The sequence below is a fragment of the Rhea americana genome, unplaced genomic scaffold, assembly GCF_003343005.1.
Source record: "Rhea americana isolate MKP2758 unplaced genomic scaffold, rheAme1 scaffold_325, whole genome shotgun sequence".
Classification (NCBI taxonomy): Eukaryota; Metazoa; Chordata; class Aves; order Rheiformes; family Rheidae; genus Rhea; species Rhea americana.
In genome coordinates this window covers 4517-31354 of record NW_028186452.1, presented here as the reverse complement: position 1 = coordinate 31354, position 26838 = coordinate 4517, and the positions used below count along the sequence as shown (strand labels likewise).

Genomic DNA, 26838 nt, shown 5'->3' with positions numbered 1-26838 from the left:
CGTGCCGCGCCGCCGCCGTTAACCGGCTGCTCCCGCTCGCGGCCGCTTTATTTACGTTTAAAGGCAGCGCGTGGCAGCGGTCAGGGCCGAAGGGATTAAACTGTATCGCTGCTCAGGAAGCAGTGTTTCACCATCCTTGCTGGTCTGGAAGAAGCTGTCTTGTTTTGCTCCTAATTTTTCTTTTTTTTTTAAAAAAAAAAAAAAAGTCTGACTGCTTGCATTCTGGCATTGGGCAGCTTTGCTCCATGTCTGGCTTCCTAAATTCCTTAGGGCAGCCTGGTGAAATACGATGTGAAGCTGCAGCTCTGGGAGCACAGAATGAGTAGGTGCCTTGTTAAGGGCATCCTTGCCATGCCAGGTGATCTGCAGCRATAGGACACAGCCACAAAACCTGCACACCACTGCAGTATGGTAAGGAGGAGTAAGGGGCCACAGGATGGAAGTAATTCTGACTTTCTGCATTTCTAGGCTCGTGTGCTGCCTTCGTTAAGGTCGGCTGTTGTGCTTACACCTGCTGGGTGTTATCAGAATCGCTGTGGACTTTGTCTCAGGTGAAAGGAAATGGCTTGTTGCTGGGGAAGGTGGTAGCAGGAGAAGGTAACTTTACTTTTCTCCTGTTTGCTTTGTGACTGTGAATGATCTACTGAGTTACAGCTGTATGTCTGTGCACAGTATGCCAAGGAATAGCACATGACTTGCTGGAGTGCGGCACAACTGCTCATGAGGGGTGTGTGACTCTTCCTCAGTAGCACATGGATTGGAGCTGTCAGCAAGGGAGCTGAGCAGCGTTTGCTCCTCTGCCAGTGGGTCATCATGTGACCCTGTTCAGATCGCTTAACCTCCTCATTCTTTAATGAGCTACCTGTGTGAAATACTTGGCAGCCCTCAGCTGAACTGATGTGCCTTTCGTCCAGTAATCTTGATGTACATACCATGTTTTCTGAAAAAGTAGGTGCAGTTTTACTAGATGTGTCTTGATTGCACAGTTTAATTCTTGGTTAATTGGCTTGCATGCAGATGCCCACCCAGTGCCCTAGGCACTGAAGAAAATTAAAACTTTGTAGTAAGTTAAAAGTAACATGAAGCCTGTAGAACTCAAATTATGCTGTAAGCTTACTAGAATCCACCTTTTCATGACATCACTTTCTGTACCACTCATCTGACRGTCCCACAGCTGTTTCCAGTGTTTCACTTAGCTCTCCAAGGACTTGTAAATGATCTCATGAGACAGCAAGCCTGCAGGATTTGAGCACACCAACTTCATTGTGGTTGTACAGTATTTTACCTAATGGGGCCACAGATTGTTTGCTCTGCCAAACTTGAAACAAAAACGTGGAAGAGGCTGTCTGAGGATATCATTAGATTCTGGAGGAGCTGCATGAGAGTGGCCTGTAAGAACCCAGGTTTTGTATGTTCTTATAGCTACTACTTCTTAGGTACGTGAAGATTCAAATTCCATCTTAAAGCTATCTAGAGGTGCTTTGAGGTATCTATGTTGAAAGCTTCTCTTTCTCCTCTTTCATCAACTGTCTAGAAAGCTTCTCTTTCTCCTCTTTTATCAACTACCTAGAAAGCCTGGGCTTTAACCTAGACACTCCCCAAAGCCTGAATTACTGAACAGGAATTCCCCTTGCCACCCACAGCATGAGATGAAGGTACCTGTAGTTAGATTGTCATGCTACATAGGAACCTAATTCCTGCGRATTCTCATAGGAGTTAACTATGATAGGAGCTTGGTTATTGAGGATTGTAGCCAAAGCTGTTCAGAGCCAGAAGCAGGTGACTTACTGTGCTGAGACTCATGCACGTTTTGAAAATGTTGCAGGCTGTCTTTTGGGATATTTGAAACAAAGATGACTTTTGCAGTAGTAGAGTTATCTGAAGAGCATAATGTTTTAAAAGCAATGTACCCCTCTCATGTATAGCTCTCATTTTCTGTGTGTGCTTAACCAATGTGAGCAATTTATTTAAGGTATTTCTAGTGTCCATGGAGACCCTAATAAAATCAGGGTTGGTATCCCCAGGTGCCCTTAGCAACACCTAGAAGTAATTAGAAAACATGAATTACTTTCAGTTATTTAATATTTCATATCTAATGACTAGCCAGCCGCCTTTAAATTGTGATTTCTAACTACAGTGTTCATGTGGAACTCTTCACACAAATGGCCTGGTTAAACTTTGTAGTGACTTCAGGCAGCCAGTTTGAAATCCTTGTAAGGAGCTATTTTATTCAGCAGGTGCCTAATACTTCCTGGAAATTAAGGCTGTTGAGTTTGCTTCTCACCTTCTGGGATCCCTGTGATATGTTTGCATGTCACTTACTGCTTTGCAGTCTACACACCGCTGCTCTACTTCTTAATTGTCCCCTACACAGGTTCTATGCAACTTTTGCTGCTGCTACATTTTGTACACTAGCAGGAAGCTGACTAATTTATGGGATCTGTACATCATTATTGGCAGAGTTATTTCAGAAAAAGATCATTTTAAATAGCTCTTCAGCTGATTAATTGCTGCTTGTAGACCTGAAGAGGTCCTGGGTGAAATTGCCTTTGACCTCTGCTGCCACCTGGCAATGAGGATGAGAAACTTACCCTGTGCTGTGGCTGGGTTTGACTCTCTGTATAAATAGCAGCAGTTCCTGGCAAAAGCTTGTGCTCTCCATGTGGCTCTTGTATTGGGGACCTTAGCTTTGCATAAGGATAAAKCTGTGAATTAGCATTTTGAAGTCTGTGGAACAAGGATTTGAGCATGCATCCCTGTAAAATTCAGTGCTGTGATCTTGCAGTTTTTCCCTTCCTTAAGTAAGAGCTTGTTTTGTTGTGAGCTTGGACTTGTGTTCCATTTCCTGTTGAAATTCAGGGTTAGGAAGAATTCTGTGGTRTTCAGGGGTGCAGGAAAGAAATTCACACATTTCCATAAACTATTCCAAGCTGAATGTAACTTAGTGTACTATTTACTGCCAGGTGAAAAAGATGGGCTCCTGTCTTTATAAGATCTGTTTGCTGTTCCCTGTGATGTCTCCAAATTGGTGTGATTCRGAAAATCACTTAATCTGTGCTTTCTGAAAGCTTTCTTTTTTTGAAGGACTTTCGACTTTGCTTTTGAAATAGGGCTGCCAAAGCAGAGGAAAGGACGCAGCCTGCAATCTTTGAGGAAAGTATTTCTGTGTATGAGAACAGCCCCTAGCATAATTTGGGCAAGAGCTTGTAGGTACTACTGTAATACAGATCAAAGTGAAGCTTGTCTCTCTGATTAGGTCTCAAGTATGTTATGTAATTTCTTGTAGCGAGCTTGTTAACACTTAGAAGTTATCTTCTTGTTAAGTCCAAATGTCTCTTGGTGAAACCTTTGCTGTTCCTTCCTAGCGCAGATGAATATAGAGTGCTTATTTCACAAATGCTTGGTAGCCTTCCTCTCKCTCTGATTCTGCAATTTATTTTCAGCAGGCCAAGCTCTGTACACAAGGAGTCCAGCTGAACAACTCTGCTTTTAGCTTTTCTGTTTAAGTCTAGTCCAGCTTTTGTTTTGAGAAGCTGTTTATCAAGGTCTCATTGCTGTGCACAGCAAACCTTCCAGTGAGTAGGTCTTGATGCTGTTCTCTGGATACCTGTTTGGTCTCAACACTGCCTCTTTTCTCACTGTCTCTTACAGCAGTATCAGTGTTGTGATGTAAACCTCATTATTCTTTCTCCTTGAAAATTCAGATCTCTGTTTTTGCATTGTGGGCAGAATATATTGGAAGCCTTCGTTAGTTTAGTCTCTGCTTTTTGGGTGTTATGTATGTGTATTTTGCGGAAACCAGTGCAGATGCCAGACATTTGATTTAGTTGCTTGCTTAAATTTTCATTTATAAGCTGCGCTTAGTGGACACAAGTTCAGACAATGTCTCCAGTAGCAAAGACTGCATTTGTTTTCATCAGTGTAGAAGCCAGATAGATTATAAAGGTACTAAAAGCTGCTTTACCTGTATTGCAGAGGACCAGTTCTCTTTAGTCTTTAATGCAAGACACTTTTTAAAAGTAAAATCCAGACTGGTGGATGTGTCAGGGAGGGGAGATTTTATTTATTTATTTATTTATTTTTTGAAAGAGAGTGGGAGAAAAATTCCACAAACCTCTGGATAGTAAGTTGAGAAATACAGTAAGAGACAGGGCACAGCTGAAACAGCCATGCTGATTGCTACTCAGTGTGTGCAAGACAAGTCTCAACGAGTACCTGGTGGGTGAGGAGGGAGTTATTTTTGTGTGGACCCATTGGTTAGGGATCTTCGAAGGAGAAGCAACAACTGGTATTTAAACCTTTTGGCTGTGAGAAGCACTGTGCATTCCCCAGACAGGGATACCTGTGCACTGAGAGGATTAGTCTGAATCCGAGGACTTTCTCTACAGTTTACAGTAGGATGAGTATGAGAAAGTCACATGGCCTCTGGCCAGTTCACTAAACTTTCTTGGCTAATCTGAAGCAGCAGAACATTTGGTCTAGCTCTTTTTCTAGAGCAGGTTCCAAAATTGGCAAACAAATCCACCAAGTTTGAGGAATAGCAAAGAAAGATAAAGGTAGTATTGGTGAAACAGTACAGAAGCTGTTTCTGAAGTTCATTTCAGTATTTGAGATAAATTTCTCCCTACTTCGCCAGAAAGGTTTCTTGCCTTTCTCCATATTAGAGGATTCATGGGGAGATATTAGCTTGATTGAGGAAACTATAAATAATGAAACAATTGGAGCAGGAAAGGAATAAGATACAAAGTGCAAGAAGGATCTTGATAACCTGATAGGGCTAATGTTAATTACAAAGTGTGACCTGTGGCTTATTGCACAGCAGTAGTGACCAGCTCAGGGTCTTGCCTTAATCTGTGCAGCAGTGCAGGTGGTGAGGGCTGCTTGCATATGTGTGAGTGTCTTAGTAGTTTCAGAAAGACACGTGCAGAAAAACTCTATCTAGGCTGATGCTTTTATTGTAAACCTCTGTTTTTCACATGGGTAGGTATGAACTGCTCTGAGTCCTCTTGGTTTGCCCAAGTAGTGATACTGATGCAGCTCTGGAGCTCTGCTGGACCTGTCCTTAGTGCCTGAGTGGGAGAAGGTGCAGGGAAGAAGAGATTCTTAAATGCAGTATTAATAAAGCCTGGGCTGTCAGCATAGCAGCTTCAGCTGCAAAGGGAGGGAGGGAGTTGTTGTAGGAACATCACTGAAACTGATTGCTCTGAAAGCAGTTTTTATCTTAGAGATAAGAGACCGCCTGGTCTTGGTAGTGTTTCTTGTTCCGGAGCTCTAGTTTGGTGTGTACAACAACCAGCTCTTTCAACTTTTTGTTTATGTCATAATTTATCCCTCTACAAATAAGACTGTCAGTTCCTAAATATTTCAAGGGTATGGAGTAGTTYTATTGTTTTCATCCAGAGGTGACTGCTTCATAAGTTGTGTAGCCCATGTTAACTGGACTTTGAAAAGGAGGTAGTGCTTGAGGGAGTATCTCTTGCTTCTCTTACCTTTTGATACTGTTGCTTGAAGCAGGAATTACTACAGAACTCTGACCTTTAGTTAACTATAGAGAAACTCATCTATTCACTTTTCTTTAAAATAAGTCCCCTACAGTTTGATATCTTGCTTACCTGATTCTTCCCTGTCTTTGGATGTCACGTTTTTTGAGCTGTCACCTCTGGGTAATGTTCTGATTGTGGTATAGAAGAATGTGCTCGAAGAAAAGAGTGGGCAAGACAAGGATTTAAAATGCTGGCAGATCTTGTGGCTGAGCTGATCCACACCCTGGCATTCAAAAGGAAGGTCTGAGGCAAGGGCTTGCAGCTCAGTGACACTGCAGGCCTTTGTCTGGGTGACAGGCAGTTGTGGTTTCACAGATCCATCCTGTGAGGTCCATCTTGTCGTGTGCTCCTGCCTGGGGTAGGAGACCTCTCTGGGGGACAATGTGTGGCTTGAGTCTGAATGTGAAGAGGTTTCCCGGAAGGAAATAGAAGAGAGAAACAGCCTCTCTGTTCAGCTCATGCTGAACGTGGGGCAAGYGCAGGTAGGCCTTCTCATGTGTGTTTCTTTGCAGTAATTTCTCTTTTCCCCATCTTACTGGTAAGGCCTCTAGTCCTTTAGGTTTTTGTCAACTCCTGTTCTTATGCCTCTTATAAGGCAGAGCATGTGCTACTGGTTATTTTTAGCATGGAAAATTTTAAGAGTCCACGTGGTCCCATTTAGTTTAACTGTGCCAGCCTTGTCCAGTTCTCTTTCACCCAGATAGTATTTATTTCCCGAGTGCTATATCACTAACTATGGGGTTTGTAGGGAGGCATCCTGGCCTTGCTGTGGAAGCTGAACTTCCAATTTAGCYGCCCTCTCACTTTGTGACCCTTGAGACAGTCTTCAGTTCCAACCTTGTGGGTTTTTTTTCTCCTGCCCCCAGGATTGAAGTGTAACTTCTTGGAGTGCCCAGATGGAAGGGGAACCTTATGAAGTGGGAACCGCTGGTGCTGCAGAGTATGGGACTGCTGGGGGCTTCTTTCCTTAGGAATTATCCTTACGTTTCTTTTTTGTGGAGCCTTGAAATGGCTTTACTGCTGGAATGGACCTTCTTGTTACGTATAGAAAACTCTGAAAATCATTCRGACTGAGTGCTTGCTGAACTATCCTCTTGGACCTTAAGAATGARTTATCTGGCTTGTCTGTGAACCTCGTGCTGCGAACATTTCTAACCTTATAAGGATGTGTATACTGAAGGATTGTTTGTCCTGGCCAGAGAAACAAGGTGGCTTAAAACACTGCTCTGGGACCCTAGTGCAAACAAACGGAATGATTTTTTTTGTCCTCAGACTTTCTAAGGTAGGCAAGTATGTGTTTTCACTCTTGTTGTACTCACCTCCATGGTCMTTACTGGGAATTTTCTGTAGGTCAAGTCAGAATATGGTTTGGGAGAGCTGACCCCTACTCTCCCTTCGATGTCTTAATCCCATCCTGACTTAATGTGGGGATTACTTAGCAAGTTGAAGAAGTCTAGTGTCCTGGCTGCAGCCCTGCCTTGATGTAAGGTGTGACATTTAGACCAGATTCCTGAAATGCCAGCAGGAAGTGGAAGTGGTCAGTGGCGCAGTGCAAGTGCATACAGTGTGTGAGCTCTGTGCTAGCTCACTTCTATTTTTGGTGCAGGAGTGCATGGGGCCTGCATGCTGGGGAACAGGGCTGGAGCATCTGGCATTTCGTGCTGGTTCTGACTTTTGCAAGCTAATAGTCCTGAGTCTGAAGCCTCTGGAACTGTTGTACTTTTCCAGCTGGCTTCTCCTGCCTCTGGAGTGCAAAGATTGTAGGGCAAGACTCCATCCAGTTTGGTGGTGTTTAAGTCCATTTGACTTGACAAGTTGCCATTTTCTACTCTGCTGCTGACAGGAAAATCCCAGGTTTTATTCCCCTGTGTGCTTAAATGATCCTGTTGCCCCTACACTCCTGAACTGACTGTCAAATTGGCGATGGGGAGAGGTTTTTGTCGCTCTTAACTGCGTTGGAAAGTGGGTACGGCCTTTAAGAGCTYTCTTACAGTAGAAATCAGAGAAGTATGTGTTGCATGTTGCAGCCTTTTTTGTGGCACCATTCAATTGAGCAGGTTAAAAATGGGCTGTCTTCTAGGCATYGCATCAAAAGTGGCATTGTGGCCAGCATGCTAAAATCAGGCCACCAAATTCTTCCTATCATGTTTATTTAAGGAAGTGTTTGTTGGTGGTAGCTGTCACCTAGCCAACCCGGAGCTTTAAGATGTCTGCTGGCATCTTGTGTGGAACACGTGCCTTGTTTTCCTTTTCTAGTCGACAGAAGGAGGGATGTGGAATTCCTATTTAACACGGTCACTGATAGTGTAATGCAGCTCTTGCTAAAACTAGACAAATTAAGAACATGAAATTAAACTAACTCCACAAGGAGCAGTTGGCTAGCCCAGCAATCCCCACTGTGATCTGAATATCACAGAAAAATTAAGATCTTAAATTATGTTAATGTTTGAAATTATTCTTAAAGCCTAACAGACAAAACAGTTTGGGGATAGGCCTGTCCCTCTGTAAAGCATCCTGCTACTGTYTTCCTGCACTGTAAAACTGTGTGGGACTATTGTTTGTACAGTTGGTGCGACTTAATAGGGAATCAGATAATAATAGGGCTGTCTGTTTAATCAGGGAAGCTTGTTGGGAATGGACTCATGTGAGCTACTTTAATTTGAGTTTGTGGTACGCCTGTGAGACAGCTTGTGCGGTGCTTCTGCATTAATTATAATAAACTTAAGTGGACAGCAGATGAGCACTAGCAAGGGCTCACAATGTGCCATTGTATTGTATGCCATAAATGTGAACCTTTTGTCTTAGGAATGTGCAGACTTCATCCTTTCCATATACCAAGTTAAAAAAAAAAAAAAAAATCAGAGTTACTGCATAGAATTGTTGTTTTTAAATGCTGATTTTTAGTTTGAGGAAGAGTTCAGATGTTGCAATTAACCAAAAGTTTATCTTCTTCACTGAGCCTGTTACCTGACAGTTTGGAAGTGACTTTTTTTTTTTTTTTTAGAAGCAATCAGATGCGACTCTGCAATAAATGCAGAATGTAACTTCCTATGCAGAACTACATAGATATCTCGTTCATGGTAGACTGGAGATGTTTCTGTTTTTCTTAAATCATGTCTGTTGGCAATCTGATTTGAGAGCGAGCAAGAAAGTTGTCTAATCTTTGTTCTTGCTGTTCATTTATTTACTTGCCTCAGTTGTTAGGACTTGGCAGTAYGCAGCAGGGAAGCAAGGCTGGAGTCTGCACTAGCTCAAACGAAGTTGAGGGATAGTGCGGATAGAATAGTAGAGGGATATRGCTGGGAAGGTGAGAGGAGGTGAAAAATCTGGAATGAATATTAAAATATCTGAGATTTGGATGCTCAGTTTCAGCTTGAAGGAGGCATGTTTTTTAAATCCCCCCAGCTAACATGTAATCAACTCTCCTCAGGGCCCTAGTTTTCATGAGGAGTTGTACTTGGGAACTGTGGTCTGAGCGCTTGCTTTGATAACACAAGTTTTTTCCGGTTGAGACAGACTAAGCATAGTCGACAGASTGACTTGATTGTCTTCTCCTGTATAAGAAATATTATGCTTCTAAAAAGGAAATAGATAATACTCTGTTCCAGTGGGTGGTTCCCATTTCCATGACTCCRCTATCTGCTAAAAACAATCTTTATTTTTGTCATTCATTGGCAAAGGTCTTGAGGCCTGTTTGGAGAAAGGTCTATAGTGTTTAAGCATTGTCAGGCACATTGTGTTTTGCATTAAATCCTGCTCAGTGAAAATGTAAACTGTAAATGCTTTGCAGCGAGGTTGTTCCGAGGACCTGGATAACTATTTAGCTTCGTGTTCCAGTGCTGATCTTTTTTAAGGAAAGGCTGTCAACTCTGCCTCTTATAACTCAAATGAGTTTATGAGAGGGTGAGCATGACTGGGACATGAGTCTCAGCAGTGTCCAGGCAGGCATATGCCCACACTTTTTAAACAAAAGAAACAGCTTCCAACTCTCAAAAGTCAGAGAGGTCACAGCTCTCGTCCYAGTAAACTTAGATGTAGAGTGGACTTTGGAGCTGGACTTCTAAAGAGTGGTATCTCTATCCAGACTGCTTTTGCTAGACAAAGATCACTGTATTATAGGATGTTATAGCACAGTTCCCATCTCTTCTAAAGACTAAGTCTCATCCCTAGGAGATGGTTGGTTTCACTCAATGTGAAGCAGAAATGCTACTGAAAAGGCCAGGGCCAGTTACTTTGCAGCTGAAAGAAAAAGTGAAACTTGGTCACAATTCAAATAAAAAGAGGCAAATGTGTCCTTTTGTTCCTATTCAGTACCATTTCCRAACTGCTATGTGGTGTAAGGGGTGTTGGAAGTCAAGGTAGGAAGCATGAAACTCATTCCTTGGCCACACTGTGGGCTGCCCTCACAGGTTCACTGGCCAGCAAAAAGCATCGATACAGTCAGAAGTGGGTCCTGTCTGGCTGATGGTCTCTGGTATCTCTCTTGGCAGTATCTTCAGCTGAATTGCAGAGAGCTTTTCCGCTCCATCAGGGGAGGAAGGAATTGGATTAGGATTGTTATCTAACGCAGGGGTGCGAGGTTAGAAGTCAGCCCCACTGAGACTGCAAAAGGCTCCATTTGCCTCTAGCAGCCTCGATAGCGGAGAAGCCTCAGGGTGACCATGAGGAGTGTGCGTTCTTGCAGGTCCAGTGCTGTAAGTCAGCTGGAATATAAAAGCTCCTCATGTCAGTTCACATTTGCTGCACTGCTTAAATGTGACTGGCAGCACTGGACAGGGAGCAGGTCTATCTAGGCATAGAGGGGAGCAAACACTACAGGCCAAGTATTGGCCCAGGCTCCAAGGTACCCAAGGCTGTGCAGGTAGCCGTAGGGGCCTAGTGTCTCTGCAAGTCCCCTGTAGCAGTATTTGCTYAGTAGCCTGTCTTCAGGGAGCAGCAGAGATCTAGGGGAGCAAATGCCCTGGCCAGTCTAAGAGCAGGAAATGCTTTAGCCATTTGCATAGTCTAGGAACTTGTTAATGTGTTAGAATTGATTCATAATGGTATCTGCTTCAATGCAAGCAGCATCCTGAGGCAAAGCACTTTGCCATATTGCTTACTGATCTATTTATAGATATGAAAGCATGCTCCTAAGCTGCTTCAGTGCCTAAAAACCCACAGRACCTTCTTTAAGAAAAGACTGAAACTGCAATTAAGTGATACTCTGTTCAGCRTGTTAAAAAATGTGCCTGTGCCCTGGATTCTGATCATAGCATAAGCACRACTCTCCAGGGGGTGAGCAGTGCTGGTGAATGATGTGGCACGTTGAGGCCAGGAGGGCTCTGTCCTCTGCTCAAAAAAATGCAGCCCAAGTATTTCACGGTGTGCCCTGCTGTTGTGCCCTAAGTTTGACTAGAAGGAACCGTTCCTGAAGCATTCAGGGCAGGTCTGACTGTTGCCTCCTTTCGGTAGTATCTGCTGTGCAGATGGGTGGATGCACACCCTTCTGGAAAGTTGCTGTGACTTCTGGGAGTGTAACAGGCTGTGGCCATTCATAATGCCGTGTTCCCAAACAACTGCTGAATGGTGACAACTCTTTGTTGCTGTGACTTTAGTCAGCCACTCAAAGGCAAGAGAGTCTCCGTTTATCAGTAGCTGGCTCAAAACAACATGCAACCTCCGTATCTTGAGTGATGTCTCTTGCTGGCGCAGTCCTGACTAAATTATCTCTTCCTGCCTGTCCTGTTTAATGATGGTATCAAGGCTGTAATTTAGATCAGTGTAAGCAAGCTTCAAGGTCATCTTGCTGCTCGCTGTAGTGCACTGGATCAGGAATGGTGCGCTCTTGCAAGCCGTGGGCAGCTCAAACCCAGCCGGAGTTTCCTTGGCATTAGAGGCACAAGGAGGTGCTTTGCTTGTTCTCCCTCTAATGTATTGTGAAATTGAAGGAACTAAAATAGCATTTCACTAAGCAAAAAATATGTCTCTGATTTCTTCCCTCYGAAAGATTGAACCTTGATTCCCCCTCAGTGGGAATAACAGGGTGATTTCTGTTGAAAGGGCTCACAAAATGAGCTGTGGGGATTCTTTTAACAAGGTTAAAAAGACTTGCTTCCTAGTGACAAGAGAAGGCTTTGACTTTTTCACTAGCACCTTTTACTGAAGCACCCACATGCTGACTTACCAGTCAGCAGTGAAAGGCCTGGAGACCTCTTACTTTGATGGAAGTGATGCCTTTTTGAAACATAAATACACTTGCTGCAGCACAAAATCTGGCATGCAGGAGACTTAACTTATGTACATTTATTCTTAAGGTCTTCAGTGCATCTTAAAGGGAATTTACTGTGAGGGTGAGAGTTTGAAAAGGAGGAGTATATCTGGAGGTGTCTAGCTAGAATCAATCTTGAGTAGCAAGCTTGGCTCAGCTGTGGAGAGGGGGTTGCTTGATCCAGGATATGGGAAAGATGATGAGGAGTGATCAAACTTTGAAGGAGGAATACAAACTTCCATAGTAAAGTAGACAAGTGGTCTGCAAAGCAAATAATGTTTGGCACTGCCTGTATCAGATGTGTAAAGATACAGAGAAAGTAACTTGAAGTTAAAGTGTCCTGCCTCTACAGAGATGTTTTTTCCTGAAGTGAGTTCATGTCTTTTYTGGAGTTCTTGGTTTCATGCTTTTGGTTCAAGTATTTGCTGTGTCTCTGTTAGCCCTAGAAAAGCACAACTCTCTCATTTTCTTCTTGGCTCAGTGACCAAATGATTGCTGCTCTTGAGGTCCTGCCTCTGAAACCTGTTGTTTAGGCATCTTTGAGCCATTTGAGCCAGGCATTTTATGTGCTTCACAAGGCCCTGAAATCATCTTTCGGTGGGTTTGCTTGTATCCAATAGCTGCATCTGTGAGCACAGGATGTTCCTCCAATCCTTGACACACTGCTTTGTAGCCCAAATTTCTTGGAAGTTGTCTTCAAGTGCAAGACGACTTTTTTTATTTTTTATTTTATTTTATTTTTATTTTTAAATYGTCTGTATATCCACATAAAAGCTTGCAAATCTTTTTCCTCTGTCTCAACCACTTAACCATCGAGGTCAGGTTTTATACATGTCCCAGGCATCTGTGCTTAGGAACCAATCTGGAAAACCTTCTGTTAGTGGTATTCACTGGCATCTTTTCTTAACAGGGAAGTATAATTATCTCTTGCCCATGTAGGCCTCTGCGGTGGGATATGGTGGTCATATCCAGCTGGTCTTATGGTGCCTGTTGTCTTGGGAGTTAGTTTCTCCAAGAAAAGTAACTGCCTTTGTTAGTGCTGTCATTTGATCTACAACTTCAGTCCTCTCATTATGTGGCTATATTCTTTAAGCAGAAACCAAACCACAGGTATATGGGAAAGCTGACACTGATCTTACTGCCAATCTGCTTAGCTTGCAGATCCATTGATTACTGTATGGGCTGGAAGGATGTGTGAGCTCTGATAATACAACTAAGCAAATGCTGGGCTCATTGTCTCTCAGTTTTTAATGTACACCTATCCTGTGGTGTCAAGGGCTAGATAGGGAAAAGTCATGTATCCTGAGAGCTATATTAACCTTTCCATGGAGAGCAAAATCTCCTACAGGGGAATTTCTGAGAGATACCTGTTTCACAAGGCTACAGTCCCTCTTTGTTTATGGATTCCTTCACTGTGTATATAAAGGTGAATAGAGTAGCTATATGTTGCTGCTTTGCTGCTAATGAACTGCAGATTTCAGTTTTGTTCTAGCACACCGGCCTTTTGTAATACAGTGGATGAGAATGTTTGCAAAGTATTTTTCCTTTGGTGAGATGATACATTTTAGACATTCAGTGTTTGTTGTCTGTAAAATGCTGCTTCAGGAATGGGATGCTCCTTTTTGAGCTAAGAACTAGAGACCTGCTCTTCATCAGATTTGAGTCCCTGAATGTTTGCAGTGCAGCTGTACTGTGGACCCAGTCTGATTCTGGAGAAACTTGCAGTCTGGATGCCATCTATGTGTAGTACCAACCTATAAAGGTGGGAAAGGAGAAGGAAGGTGAAACTATTTGCCCAGATACATGTAACAGTGAGCTGTGCCTGGGTATCCCAGTTCTAGGTAAGGGGCCTGTTCTATGGACTGTTGACAAAGTAGAGATGCAAATTYAAACAGTGGCTGGAAAATATGTCTGTCCACACTAATAGGAATAGCTTGAGACATCTGTGAAGTTTTAGCCTTTCTGTTAACTTCACTATTTTAATGTTCTTCTCTTTCCATTTCCCCCTTCTAGGTGTAATTGCTGAGGCTCTGTAAAATGGCTTTACGTTTTCGCACTTTCTTCCCATATGCCTTACCTGGAGTGCTGGCACTTCTTGGCTGGTGGTGGTTCTTCTCCCGCAAAAAGGAGCATGGAAACAATCATGACAGGCGAGCAATAGCCATCATGGAAGAGCAGCAGATAGAACTGCCTATAAATGGTTCGTCACCGCGAACAGAAGCACGTGCTCCTCAAGGACCGCCTCTCTCCTCGAAAGAGGAATGCCCAGAGCGTGAAACCTCGACCTCCATGCTGTCAGCAGGGTTGACGACGCCCTCTCTTTTGCATCAGACTCCTGAGAGGTTAGATTTCTCACAGGACCTTCCAGCCTCAGCAATAATGACCATCCAGCCCAGCACCCTTGAGGACGACAGTGAAAAACTGGAAAGAATAAGCTCTCAAGATGAAAGCAGTTTCCCTGTTTGTGTGTCTCTCCCTCCGGTCTCGAAGAGTGCCGAGTGTCACAGCAGTGCTGTGATTAGCCCTATACAGAATTCGAGCTCTAGTGCAGCTGAGGGTCAGTGGCCATCAGCATCGGTGACGCTGACACGAGAGTCTTCGGGAATCGTGGAGGAGGTCAGCAATGCAGAGCAGTCAAATGATTCTTCGTTTAAGCCCYGTAAAGAAAGCCAGATGCCAGAAACTGTGCTATCAGATACTGGGTCTGTGACAGCCCTGCAACTGGGATTGGAGAAGGAAGCCAGTTCCCCCCTAGCCTTTCCCAATAATGAAGAAGCTGTAGCAGGTCACAAGGATTCTGTAGTTGGGATGTTATCAGATAGTTATATGAAGTCTGCCTGCTTGGAGCAGTCCAGAGAAGAAGAAATGTCTGAGTCAATTGACAGTACTATACCGGTGTGTCAGGAGGAGGAGGACACACAGCCAAAAGAAGATGAATTGGAAAGAGAGAGAATTGGAGGAGTGAGTTTAGACAAGGAAGAAGTTGAGAAAATCGAGCAAGTAGCAATACAGATCATTTCCAAGGTCATTTTGGCAGCAACCGAGGAAGTGCTATCTGGTTCTGCAAGTGACGTGTCTAGTCGGATCTGCCAAGCTGCAGCCAGCCGAGCTGAGACACCTCTGGAGAGGGCAAGCATTGCTGCTTCTGATCAGATGCTTGCAGYGGAACCTAGGCGAGGGGATGAGCACATTGCTACTAAGAATGATGCAGTGGTACCTACCTCCGCGCAAGCAGAGGAACGTGATCAATGTGTGACATATTCCAGCTGTTTAACACACGGCCGTTTATCCAGCCCAATTCAGAGAGACTCAAAAGACTGTCAGGTAAAGAACTGTGCACACAGCGAGTCCCCAGGAGTTGGTCGGACTCCTATTGCAAACCATGGAGGGTCCCTGGGAGAGTCGCATGTGGTTATGGAGGACTCTGGGTGCAGCACGTGTGCATCCGAAGATGGGACAAGCACTGGGGACTCATTGCAAAACACAATGCTGTCTGTCACATCAGGCCAGCATTCGGACTCACTGAGCACATCTGCAACCCAAGACACATCTGCTGAGCAGAGCTCAGTACCAAGTGAAAAACTTYCTACCCCGAAGCTACCTGAAGACAGTAAAGTGCCATACAGTAATGGGATGTTGAAAGAAGACAGTCCAGACTTGCGTCACGAGAGTAACTGGACAACAGAGACAGATGGAGATCATTCAGGAGGTAAGGGATGTGAAAGGCCACCTGCAGAAACATGATGAGCAAGGGTTTTATATGCTTTAACACCTCTGATTCCCAATGCAATAATTGGATACATCCTTTTTATGTTAAAGTTTCCCCAGTTTGAATGCTTGCCCTTTGTGTTCAGGTGGATGTAACTAACACAAGCATTTACTATCAGAATTCGCATTTCTATAGGATCCAGTGGTAACTGGATGATTTTCAGGATATGTCAAAAAGGGGTGAGCAGCCTGGCCCCTTTCAGCACAACACTTGTTGTCTGAAGTTAACTATGTACTTGAGTAGTGTAGTGAAATGGAGCATGTCAGGATGAAGGTCAGGCTGTTGAACACCTTGCTGGTTTAAGACTTGCTAATGCAAATGACTTCTGCTTTAGTTCGGGCAGCCCCTGGTAGGCGCTGGGTTCTTAACATCTCTTTATGGGCTGCTGCTGCTGAAGAGAGGCTGTAGGGCAGGTTTCTGAGATGCTGCTCATGAATCAGGGAAGTGCTCTGATGAGTTGTGATCAGATTGGTTGGTTGCAGACCAATAACCCTGAAGGCTTTTTGCTTGGAAGGGTAGGTGCAYGCCAAGAAATCTCAACAGGGAACAATGTTCATGGAGTTCCTCCATCTGTCTTGTTGCATTGCTTTTGCTTTCTAGATCCTGCATGGTGTGTGCCTGGCAGAATACAAAGCTGTCTGAATGAATGTTGACCTGTGTGACCTTGGGGATGGATGTTAACATCCTTTGTAGGACCCTGTGGTGCCAACAGCTCTTAATGACAGGATGTCTCTTGTAATTGCTACAAAGTAGTGAGAATCTTGCTTCCTGTAAGACATGAGGATTGGGATTGTCAACAATTTAAGATTAACTGCATGAAACATTCTCACTAGTGACAGTAAATAAAGGAAGAGGAAATGATTTTGCCTTGTTGTGAATGCTAGTGTGATGGGGAGATGTAAGAATGTATTGTGGAGCCTGTCTGACCAGCAGGGCTGAAAGCACTCTGCGAAGACAGCTGAAGGGTAGGGAGAGGAGAGATAGCAGGGAAGGTTGTGAGTGTTACCGTGTTGGGTAAGATGTCCCACAGCTGTCCTTTACACCCTGRCTGTGCGATTTAAATCTTTCTCCTTACTTAGAAAGTCTAGGGCAGACAGCTCCACTGTCAGCCTTTGACTTTCTGAGTCTCTGTGCTGTGTGATTGGTTAAGATGTGGCAAATGTAAAGCAGCTGTTGTGATCACTTGTTTCTTTAGTCTTGTGCTGGATGGTCTGAATACTTATAAGCAAGTGAGGGTCTTCGTGCTCCTGCTTGTTAATCTGGAGGAAGGATCAACTTTGTGATGCACTGACTGTATCTCAGGTCTAGGAATGCAACTGTTCTAAGTTCTTCCCCTTCCCAAGTAGAAATGTTCCTGATATTGACTGTTGGTTTGAGAATAAAGCGTAGCTCAGCTCTGGCACCTTGCTTCTTGAGGTCTGTGATAAATTTGGGCAAGAGGTAATCCCCAATCTCTTCTAGTAGTGGGCACACCTGACAGGGTTCGCTGCGTTGCTGTGCAGTCCCTATTCAGACAGTAATATGATGTCAGTGCAGTAACCAAGTGAAGAGGTTGCATGTCCTTCCCTCCTGAACTCCCTATGAAGAGCCCTGTTCAAACTGAGGAGGGAAAATGCAAAATATCTGTGCTACAGCAGCAAGCAGCTTAGTGATGATTTTGGCATAACCTGATGCTAGCGTTCCTTTCCATGGTAACTTTGACTTCTAGTGTCCTGTCTCTGCTGCTGTGTAGGTGTCATCATGTTTGAGGGTMTCCTGTTGGATTTGGGCTTCTTCCTGTTGTTCAAGCTTTTCTTCACGAACAAAAGGAAACTTTAAGGAGGCTGTGTGACAAGACTTGACTCTGTCTGAAGTACAAAACTAGATACTGGACATGTGATACAGAAATATCCTGTGTGAATGCATAGGCAAAGCTCAACCTAGCCTTTCTATGAAGTGAGGTATTTTCTTGGCTTTGTGTCTAGTAGCTGGATTGACTTTACAAATTGTTTGAATGCTGTGATATGCATGTGTTTTGTAGGTTCGGATGTAAATAGTATGGATTCTGTGGACAGCGGCTGTGCCCTGGGAAAGACAGAGACTCATCAGGACCCTAAGCCAGGAGGAGAATCCAGCAAGTCTGAGCTCACTATCTGGGAAATAGAGGTTCCAAAGGTAACCAGCCACCTGCCCRGTCACGCTTTCTGCCCTGCCCTACATAGCAATCCTCCGGTTATTGCAGTCTGGTGCTGGCTAAGTGCCATCCCAAGCAGATCAACAAAGATTTAAGCATTTATCTCCCATTAGAACTCAATAGGAATGAAGAGCCTGTACGCACCTGTAAACAAGAGGTGTGTAAGGGCTATTATGCTCAGGGTCACAARGGGAAATAATGAGTTTAACACCCATTATCTTCTACCCCACTGTCTTAGTCTGATGCTCTGAAAGCATTCAGAAGGCTCTGAGGGTACACAGTTACTAGAAGCAGGTGATTTTTATTCTTCTTTCCTCCTACATAGGAGAGTTATGTTTCAACTGCCTGTCCAAACCCCTACTCACAGACTGAATGCTGATCTGAGCTTTTCTGTGGAGCTACATCTGTCTTTGTAGTATGCTTTCTTTTGGACTGAGAGAGAACCTATTTTTAGGACTGTCTATATTCATCCATTCTTCCTTATTTTGTATATGCAAAATCACACATGACTGCCATACACAACATTGCTCTTGGAGTTCTGCTCCTGAGCTGACCTGAATGCTGRCAGCTGCTGACATAAGATACCAGCTCCCAGTAGGATAAGCATGCTGCCTGGAGCACTTGGATGCTCTGTACCTGGTGAAGACATGTAGCAAACACTTTGGGACAGTAAAACACAGGCCTAAAGAAGCAGGCCTGCAGTAGAGGAGTATGTTTCACTGGTTAGTGAAGAAGGCTATCACTGTTTCCTGAAAGAAGCTAACTTTGAATCAGGTAGGATTATCCATACTGACTTGGGCCCAGCACTTCTGCTCTGGTGTTCGGTCTCTGAAAGTAGTGGTGGCAGGTGCCAGTGAAAGAGTATAAAAGCCAACAGAGATGTCTTCACCAGCCTGCACAGAGCAGTCTAGGGGCTGTCTAATTTAACAGGCATGATATTTTCCTCTCCTGTGAATTTGTCTAGTTCTGTTCTAATCTAGTTAGCTTGCATTTGATGTGAGGACACTTTCTTTCATTTAAAATATAAAATACATATGTAGTACAGTTTTAAAAAAAGAAGGGGGAAGGGAGGGGAAGCAAATTCAAAGAAGATGCATCTTCACTGACTGTAGGAGGACAGTAACTTTCACCAGGCCTGATTTTGTCTCATAGTATTTTTGCTGTATTTTGCAAGATCAAAGGATGAATATATCAAAGTTGTGCTTCCTGACTGTGTCTACCTTGATTTGTCATAGATCAGTTGAACCACGCACTGGTCCAGTGTTGCCATATGTGTATTCTGCCTGGCCCTCTGCACAACAAGAAAAGGGAGTGTGGGAACAGTGRTGTTAGATCTGTATTTCAATTCCTAACTGTTGCTCTCTTCTGTCTTTCATAAAGCACTTAGTTGGCCGCTTGATTGGCAAGCAAGGAAGGTACGTGAGCTTCTTGAAGCAAACATCTGGTGCCAAAATATATATCTCAACACTACCTTATACCCAGGACTTCCAGATTTGCCACATAGAAGGTAAGTGAGATGTCTCTGTATTCCCAGTCTGRTATCTAGCTTGGGGACCCTTAATTAGATGGGCAAAGAATTCAAACTGGTTTAGTGGCTCAGAGTCCAGTGCTTTAAAAAACCTTTCTGCTCAAGGACAGTGCAGTTACAGTAGCAGTAGAGGACAAATCACCTATGTCCTGGCATGTGAACCCTCTATACTGGAGGTTAGAGAGAGTGAATTTTTAACTTCCTCAGTTGCTTTAGTTTAACCAGTGCTTTGCAGAATCACTTCAGGGGCTATGGTATGTATATCAAATAGAATCTGGTTGTGCGTCTTCCACTCATGCAAACAGGGCAGGTTGTTAGACTAAATGTGGCTAAAAAATATCAGTACTGTYAGTCAGATCGGTTCATAGCAGATGCTACAGCTGTTGAAACTGGGGGCTGTCAGCCTGAATTGCACATGTGGTTCCCATCATCAGATTACATGTTTGGTCTATTAAAACTTTTGAGTTGTTGATGTAGCCCAGAATGTTTCTGGGAGCTATCTTGTTCTCTGTGTAGTGGGGGTGTATAGTATCCCTGACATGTCTGTGCAGTGCTTTCTGTGATGGATTTTTGTCTTCCAGGATCCCAGCATCATGTAGACAAAGCATTGAGTCTGATTGGTAAGAAGTTCAAAGAGCTCAGTCTCACCAACATCTATGCTCCACCTCCCCCATCACTGACGCTTCATTCCCTCCCTATGACTTCCTGGGTGAGTCCCAGCTTGCTTGCTATGCTGATGTCGGGGTGGAAGGCTGTTGTTGGTCAGTGTCATTGTGTGTGTGTGTGTGTGTGTGTGTGTATGTATATATGTATACGTGTGTGTGTGTATGTATATATGTATACGTGTGTGTGTATATGTATATATGTATACGTGTGTGTGTACATACACATATACATGTCCATGTGGCCCTTTTCCGGTAAGAGTAGATTCCCTCAAAAACAGTCTTTTGGTTTGTGTGGCTATCTGTTGCCCGGCTTATGTGTAACTCTTGCAGATCAGACTTTATCCAGCTGCCTTTCCACTACCATTTCCTTTCTGCCTGAGCTGGGAATTGCAGCAGGATGCTCCACCAGGTCTGCGTTAATTTCTTGTGGTTGCACATCTGGCCTAGAAGRTTTTTGCCTGTAGGCATATGAATTTGCCTGAGGAAAAAAGGCTTCAGTTTGCAGCTGAGTAGATTGTCTGCTGCTCTGCTTAAGGGCCACTTGACGTGTGATCCAAATGTTGCTGTGATCAGTTTTCGTTACTATTACTGTCTCGCAATCCTGGAACTAGTCTTTTCAATGTTTTATTACTTCAAGGCATTTAATTTCACTTAGAGGAGGTTTCTGTGTCAGTGTTTCCCAAAAGAGTTTTTATACTACTTTTGCTTTCCAGGTATTTAGAAACACTCCTTTACTTGCATTGTGCATCTAGAATCTGTTAAAGTAACTGCATATAGCTGTCTCCATAGGTGTTAAATCAGGCTTTGTTCTGGAAAACTGGGTTTAGGCTGTTAAACTAAAAGCCTTTTAGAGCCTTTTTTAAGAACTATTCTGAGCACAATAATGCCTTAAGTTTCATGAAGTTACCCAGCACAGTGGCTCCCTGCTGACCAGGGAGAATTATTTTCAAAGTAAGAGACCTCTGTGACAAAATCTTAATTTGAACAGTCCTTGCAAAGACTCCCTTGATGTAAGAAACACTGAGGGCAAGGAATCCCAACAAGTTGCGCTGTGGTGATGGTACAGCATTACTTGATCTGCATTATTGCTTGCTGATCTTCTAAGTGAATAAGTTTGCTCTGTGCTGATAGTCTATTTGTGTATGAGATGAGCCCTTCTCCAAATCTGATTTCCATTAGAAGAGTGTAGAGTAACACTGAGTAACTTGCTGATCCTGACTCAAAGCAGCCTTTTGGAAGTTACCTACAAAATCCCAGAGTGCCAGGGTTTTCCCACCTATGGCTGTAACCTTGGGAGTTGCTGGTGGAACCGAGGAAGATATATGCATCTAGTGTGAGTGAAGCTTGTGTTGCAATAAACACTAATGAGAATCTCTCTCATCCCTGTGACAGCTGATGCTCCCAGATGGAGTCACTGTAGAAGTGATCGTGGTTAACCAAGTCAATGCAGGGCACATGTTTGTACAGCAGCATACGCACCCCACTTTCCATGTCCTGTGTAGCCTGGACCAGCAGATGTACGTCTGCTATTCTCAACCTGGAATTCCAACCCTGCCAACACCTGTAGAAGGCAAGTAATTTAGCTGCTCACAAACTGCTCAGTTGAAGGACTTCCTTGAGGGTCATGTGAAAGCCTGACTCCCTCAGGTTAGGCTTTGGAAGTTTCCCAGTGTATGAGAATGGCACTTTTTCTTTTCTTTTCTTTTCTTCTTTCTTCTTTCCTTTTTTTTTTTTTTTTTGACTCTCAATAGATAATTTTGTAGCACTGTTAACATTTGAAGTGCTGATTTCTAGAAAACCTCTAATGCTGAACCTTTCTTCTCTGTTCTTTTATGCTTTGCAGTTGGTGTTATCTGTGCGGCTCCAGGTCTGGATGGGGCATGGTGGAGAGCTCAAGTTGTTGGCTACTTCAAAGAGAGCAGTGAAGTGGAGATCAGATACGTGGACTATGGAGGATACGAGAGAGTGAAAATTGACACACTCAGACAAATCAGGTCTCCAGCTCCTCTTCCATGSCCTGAGGCCATTCTAGCTTGAGCCTACATCATAGCTGGCCGTATGGTTTGAATTGCTTACAAGATTTTCAGCACTGAGATGAAGTGGAAACGGAATGGTTTGCCCCAGCAGCGGGTGTGGATTCCTCGGGAACGCAGCAAGCTCTTGCATGACTTTTCGGGCAAGGGATTGCAATTATTGCCACATCAATGTGGAAGCTGAGAAAAAGAAAGCCTTCAGGGGAGGCCCAAGGGAGTAGTAAACTTTTCCAAAAGCCAGCAATAAAACTCAGGTTCCCTGTGCCTGAGCACCTTTGGCTAGACCTGTTGGGTGAGGGTTACCTTATACAAGCCCACAAATACTTGATTGTCCCAGCTAGAGTGCCCCCAAGGTGGGAGAAAAGCAGCAGAACTCCTGTTATGGCAAGTGATCTTTACTTTGAGCGCAGTCCACTGGGGTGTCCTAATSACAAAATTTGTTTCTGCTGCTTGGACTGTTGAAAATTTGACTGTTCTTTGACAGTCATCAATTTATAACTTAATTCATTTTAGGCCAACTAATGCTAGAAAATACAGAAGTAATTTTGAAGATACATTCTTATTCGGATTGATTCTYTTCTCTTTAAGGTCTGATTTTGTAACACTACCTTTCCAAGGAGCAGAAGTTTTGCTAGACAACGTGGTGCCTCTTCCAGGTAATAGAACTCTTGAGACATACTGTTACCACTTCTCCTCCTGCTGGTTTCAGTGGATGCCAGCTGTGTACAAGCAATGATTCTGCCTAACCTTCCTCCCTGCTCTTGCAAGTGCAGCCTTTGAAGTCACGAGAGCAAGGGTTGGAAAAAAAAACGCTTTATTCTTCTGTATGTGCTAGCATGGCACAACTAGTCTGACTACAGGGGAAAGATGATAAATGTCCAGGCTTTTTCCTACATGGAAGAGAATGAATTATGTTCTCCTAGACAGCAAGTTGGCAAAACTGGCAGGATACAGCTGAAGTAGTTGTAACTATTCTGCTGCCTTCTGTTGTTGAGCCTCTGTAAATAAACAGATGCAAACAGTCTTTAATCTGCTAGACAAACATTTGACATGGTCCTGCTGAAATGACTGATGTGTACAGTCTTGTGTTCTAAAAACTGCCCTCCGAGCGCTGGAAAACTGTCAGTGACTGCCTAGAAAGGCTTCCTGTTTTTTCTGATATTACTAAAGGTGTTTGCTGTATCAGTGTCTAAAAAAACTGTCCTTCTGGGTGCTGCAGGGGTCAGTTTCAGGAACTAGGGATCAGACTAAACTTAATCACTGGAGCTTGTGGGGCTGACAGAACTCCAGTTCATGCAGCCCCTGCCAAAACTGTTGATGGATGGCAAAGCTTAAGATGTTCCTAGCAGAGCTGAGCAATTTGCATGAGGTAATCTACTTTCTTCAGTATTTATGGTAGTGTAAGGAGTTTACGTGCTTCAAGAGATGGTCACAGGGTGGGGGAGCGCAAAGGAGAAACTTTATTTTGCCACTATTTGCCTGGAAATAAGCAACTTCCCTCCAAAATGAAAACACTCTTATGTCCTGTCTCATCTTCGCAGTGTAGACTGTAACTCTACTGGCTGGGACACACGGGTTTCCTGCAGCGTTACACATGGACTTAGCAACAGTACCCCTCTATGCTGCTGAAGCTGAGAGATGAGAGCTGCCAGCACTTAAAGAGCACATTTGGCACTATTCAGGTGCCAGCAAGCCTGTGGTACAAATGCTTTTGAGTTCCTGTTTGCGCTGTTGCCCTCTGTGCAGGATCAGCAAAGTCCTGGGGCCCCTGAACTTAGCTTATTAAGGATCAAAATATTAATGGAAGCTCAGAGGTACTGCAGAAGAACTCTTGTGTCTTTAAAGCCTCCTAATTCATCAGCCACTTATGATCATATTAACTTAGCTAGCAGCTTTAAAAAGCATTTCGTCCTTTCCCTCCAGCAACACAGCAGGCACAATTCTTGTGTGATCTTCAACTTAATAGACTGGTTTCCGCAAATGCCTACAGCAACAGTGGGTGAGGGTTCTCTGGCCTAACTTATGTAGGAGGTCAGACAAGATTAACTTAATAGTCCCTTCTGGCYTTTAAAGCCTGTGAATGTCTCATTTGTTTTCTGCTATTCTTATCTTTTCAAAGATGAGGATCATTTTTCATCAGAAGCTGATGCAGCTGTTAGTGAGATGACCAGAGGGACAGCACTACTGGCACAGGTACATGAGAGCTGTCTGGAAAAGCCTTGCTGATTTTACTGTAGTCATTATCTTTTCTGCTCCCCAGCATACTGTTYGTGTTAAAATTGGAAACAAAGCCAGAGCCTCGAAGCCTAGTTGCTGGATAGGGTTTCTGAAGAGAAATCTCAGTGCTGGGAACAGGCTGAGAATTTTCTTGTGTAGCATCAGCACCACTCATGGCTGCTTGTGGCTCTAAGGAATGCACAAAATAGGGCAAATACAGCTTTGCTAGATGATGGGGACAGGGAGAAAGGGRGGCTGAACAGGCTTGCGAGGCATGAAATAGAGTGAGGTTGTCCGGGGRGTAATGCATTCACCTGGCCTTGTGCAGCTTCTCCAGTCTTCAGTGTAATTGCAATGCTGATATCCAGTATCTGGCCCCTTGCTGATGAAGGGAGATGCAGGACTTCTGCTAGTATCCCAGAGGCTTCCACGCAAGGTGCTCAGCCTTAACAAAAGGGGAGTCACCTCTTTGAAGTGCCTCCGACAGTGGCTGGAGTAATCCACGTGAGCTAACTGAAGTGAGTGGGAAGCTGATGGCATTTGTGACAGTCAATCCCTATGGCTTTCTTTGGTTTAATCCAGTGTTCAAGAGCATCTCTAATTCTAGCAGTAGCATAGATTTGAGGGAACAGAGCAAACTTACTAACAGTATCCCAGCTGCGTGGTGGCAGCAGTACGTCTCCACTRGTGTATTGGTGCTGCGGGCTACGCATAAGTTTACATATGAAGCATCTGATACACAGTGAATGGTGCCAGCTTGTGTCTGGCCTGGCTCAGACCAAGACTGCTGCCCTCTAATGCTCTTCTGTGTTCCCAGGTCACAAATTATGACAGTGCAACCGGTCTGCCACTGATACAGTTGTGGAGTATGATGGGAGATGAGGTGTGTATGCTGACTTATCTAATTTTCATCACAGTTTGAGTTTATGCCCGCTGTGTGGATTAAGAGCTTGCTGATGTTTCCAGCTAGCAGTTTGTTCACCTCTCTCTTTCCACCCCTCCCTTTAGGTGGTGTCGATAAATAGAGCTCTGGTGGAAAGAGGATTTGCTCAGTGGATTGACAGCTACTAGCAATGTCCGAGATGCCTCGACAACTTTTTCTAACAAAATAAAATCTTTTTTTTTTTTTTTTTTGCACTGTTACAATTCGGTTTGGCAACCCCTTTTGGGAATAACTGTTTACACCTATGTACAAAGTTTTTTGCGGTCCATTGAAACTTGTTTTGCTCAACTGTTACCATTTCACTAGAAACACATACCTCATCTCAGTGAAAGGCGGGGTGTTAAAAGCCATAATGAGAGATACTGTAGCTTTAAAGCAAAAAATTCTCCCTGGCCTCTTCTCTTAATCAGAATGGCAAAAAAAAACTTAAAACCTTGGGGCTTGCTTGAAGCCCCTGAAATGTTAACTGTGGTTGCATGTCAATTCAACATGCATACTACCCCATGAACTCAGTGTCCACTTCTCTTAAAAGTTGCGTTGGCTGTCCTTTTTCTAACAGGCTCTGCCTATGAAACCAGTGGATGTTAATGAGTTTAATGTTCAGTTTATGAATTTCTCTATATTGTGCTGCCAGCCTGCACAAACTGCATTCATCTGGGATCTTCCTGATACCAGGAGGTAGATGAGYTGCATTCATTGCACTTACTGTGGCACATGTCTCACTGCAGTTGTGTTTTCTAGGCTTGATCTGCTTAAGGAAGAAAGTTTCTCTGTGGAGATGCTTAAAGTGCAGGATATGTTACCACTACAGTTATTGCTCTGAAATCTATGTTCCAAATCGTGTATTTAAAGAAAAGAACTGATTGCCAAGCCCAGTTGTAATTTGTATTTTTCTAGCTGTGCGAGTCTGTAAATATATATAAAAAAAAATCATTGTAATATTTTGTACAAGAAAAACACTGGAAACAAAGGGAACTTTACAGAAACTTTTTCACACCAAAATGTCCTATGTAGGTAGAACTGGTTTGGAGTGCGTTAGGATAGCTGACATATTTGGAGCATCCGAATGTGGGAGTGTTTCTGCTCTGCTGTATACAGGATTAGCATTCCCTTAGATTGCTGTCTGGTTTGAATTGTGATCACTGCATTCTTTGCTATGTTGCTGTACAGATGTGTTTAAAAAAAAAAAGTAACAATTTGGCATTAATATTGCAGTGGTGTTCTCTCTCAATTTTTTTGCTCCTTTTTAGATTTCTGTCATACGGAATTTAAAATTTTGCTCAAGTAATTTAAACTGACTTAATACTATTAAACACATGCCCCTCTAATGTATATCATTTTAGATGTGTATTGAGCTGGGATTTATTGCTGGCGGAGAAGACACTTGCCAGGAAAATGTTGATGTAGTCAGTCCCCAGGAAAGTTTTTTCAGGTGAATTCAGGGATGTCATTACATCTTATGAGCTAACATGTCAGTGCACCACACATCTGGATAGTTGCCTACAAAAGCATTTGGTCCGATCCCTTCCAATATGGTATGATTATATCCTTTTTTTGAGTTCTCTCCTATTCGGCGCTTATGATTTAATGTTCATGTTTGCAATAATGTCCAATGAAAACTAAATTTGGTAACTCAGTTAAATCTATAAAAACATATATCCTCTTGGAATGTTTCTTTCCATTTCAATTAAAGCTCGAATTTTAAGCCGTCTTAATCAAA

At 43.5% G+C, this 26838-nt stretch overlaps 1 protein-coding gene across 3 annotated transcripts; it reads left to right on the top strand.

Annotated features, from left to right (window-relative positions):
• The first annotated feature begins 97 nt into the window (after positions 1-97).
• On the top strand, positions 98-26838 carry AKAP1 (A-kinase anchoring protein 1). 3 transcript variants are annotated; one of them, XM_085310719.1, is made up of 11 exons: positions 98-411; positions 13804-15499; positions 17580-17713; positions 19113-19239; positions 19842-19969; positions 21318-21495; positions 21769-21919; positions 22547-22614; positions 24078-24151; positions 24993-25058; positions 25184-26838. In XM_085310719.1, the coding sequence occupies exons 2-11, from the start codon at positions 13828-13830 to the stop codon at positions 25244-25246; spliced, it is 2661 nt and encodes an 886-aa protein (XP_085166845.1). In that variant the 5' UTR covers positions 98-411; positions 13804-13827; the 3' UTR covers positions 25247-26838. The 3 variants fall into 3 exon arrangements, with proteins under 3 accessions (XP_085166845.1, XP_085166844.1, XP_085166846.1); XM_085310718.1 differs by lacking the exon at positions 98-411 and adding an exon at positions 455-597; XM_085310720.1 differs by lacking the exon at positions 98-411 and adding an exon at positions 6270-6825.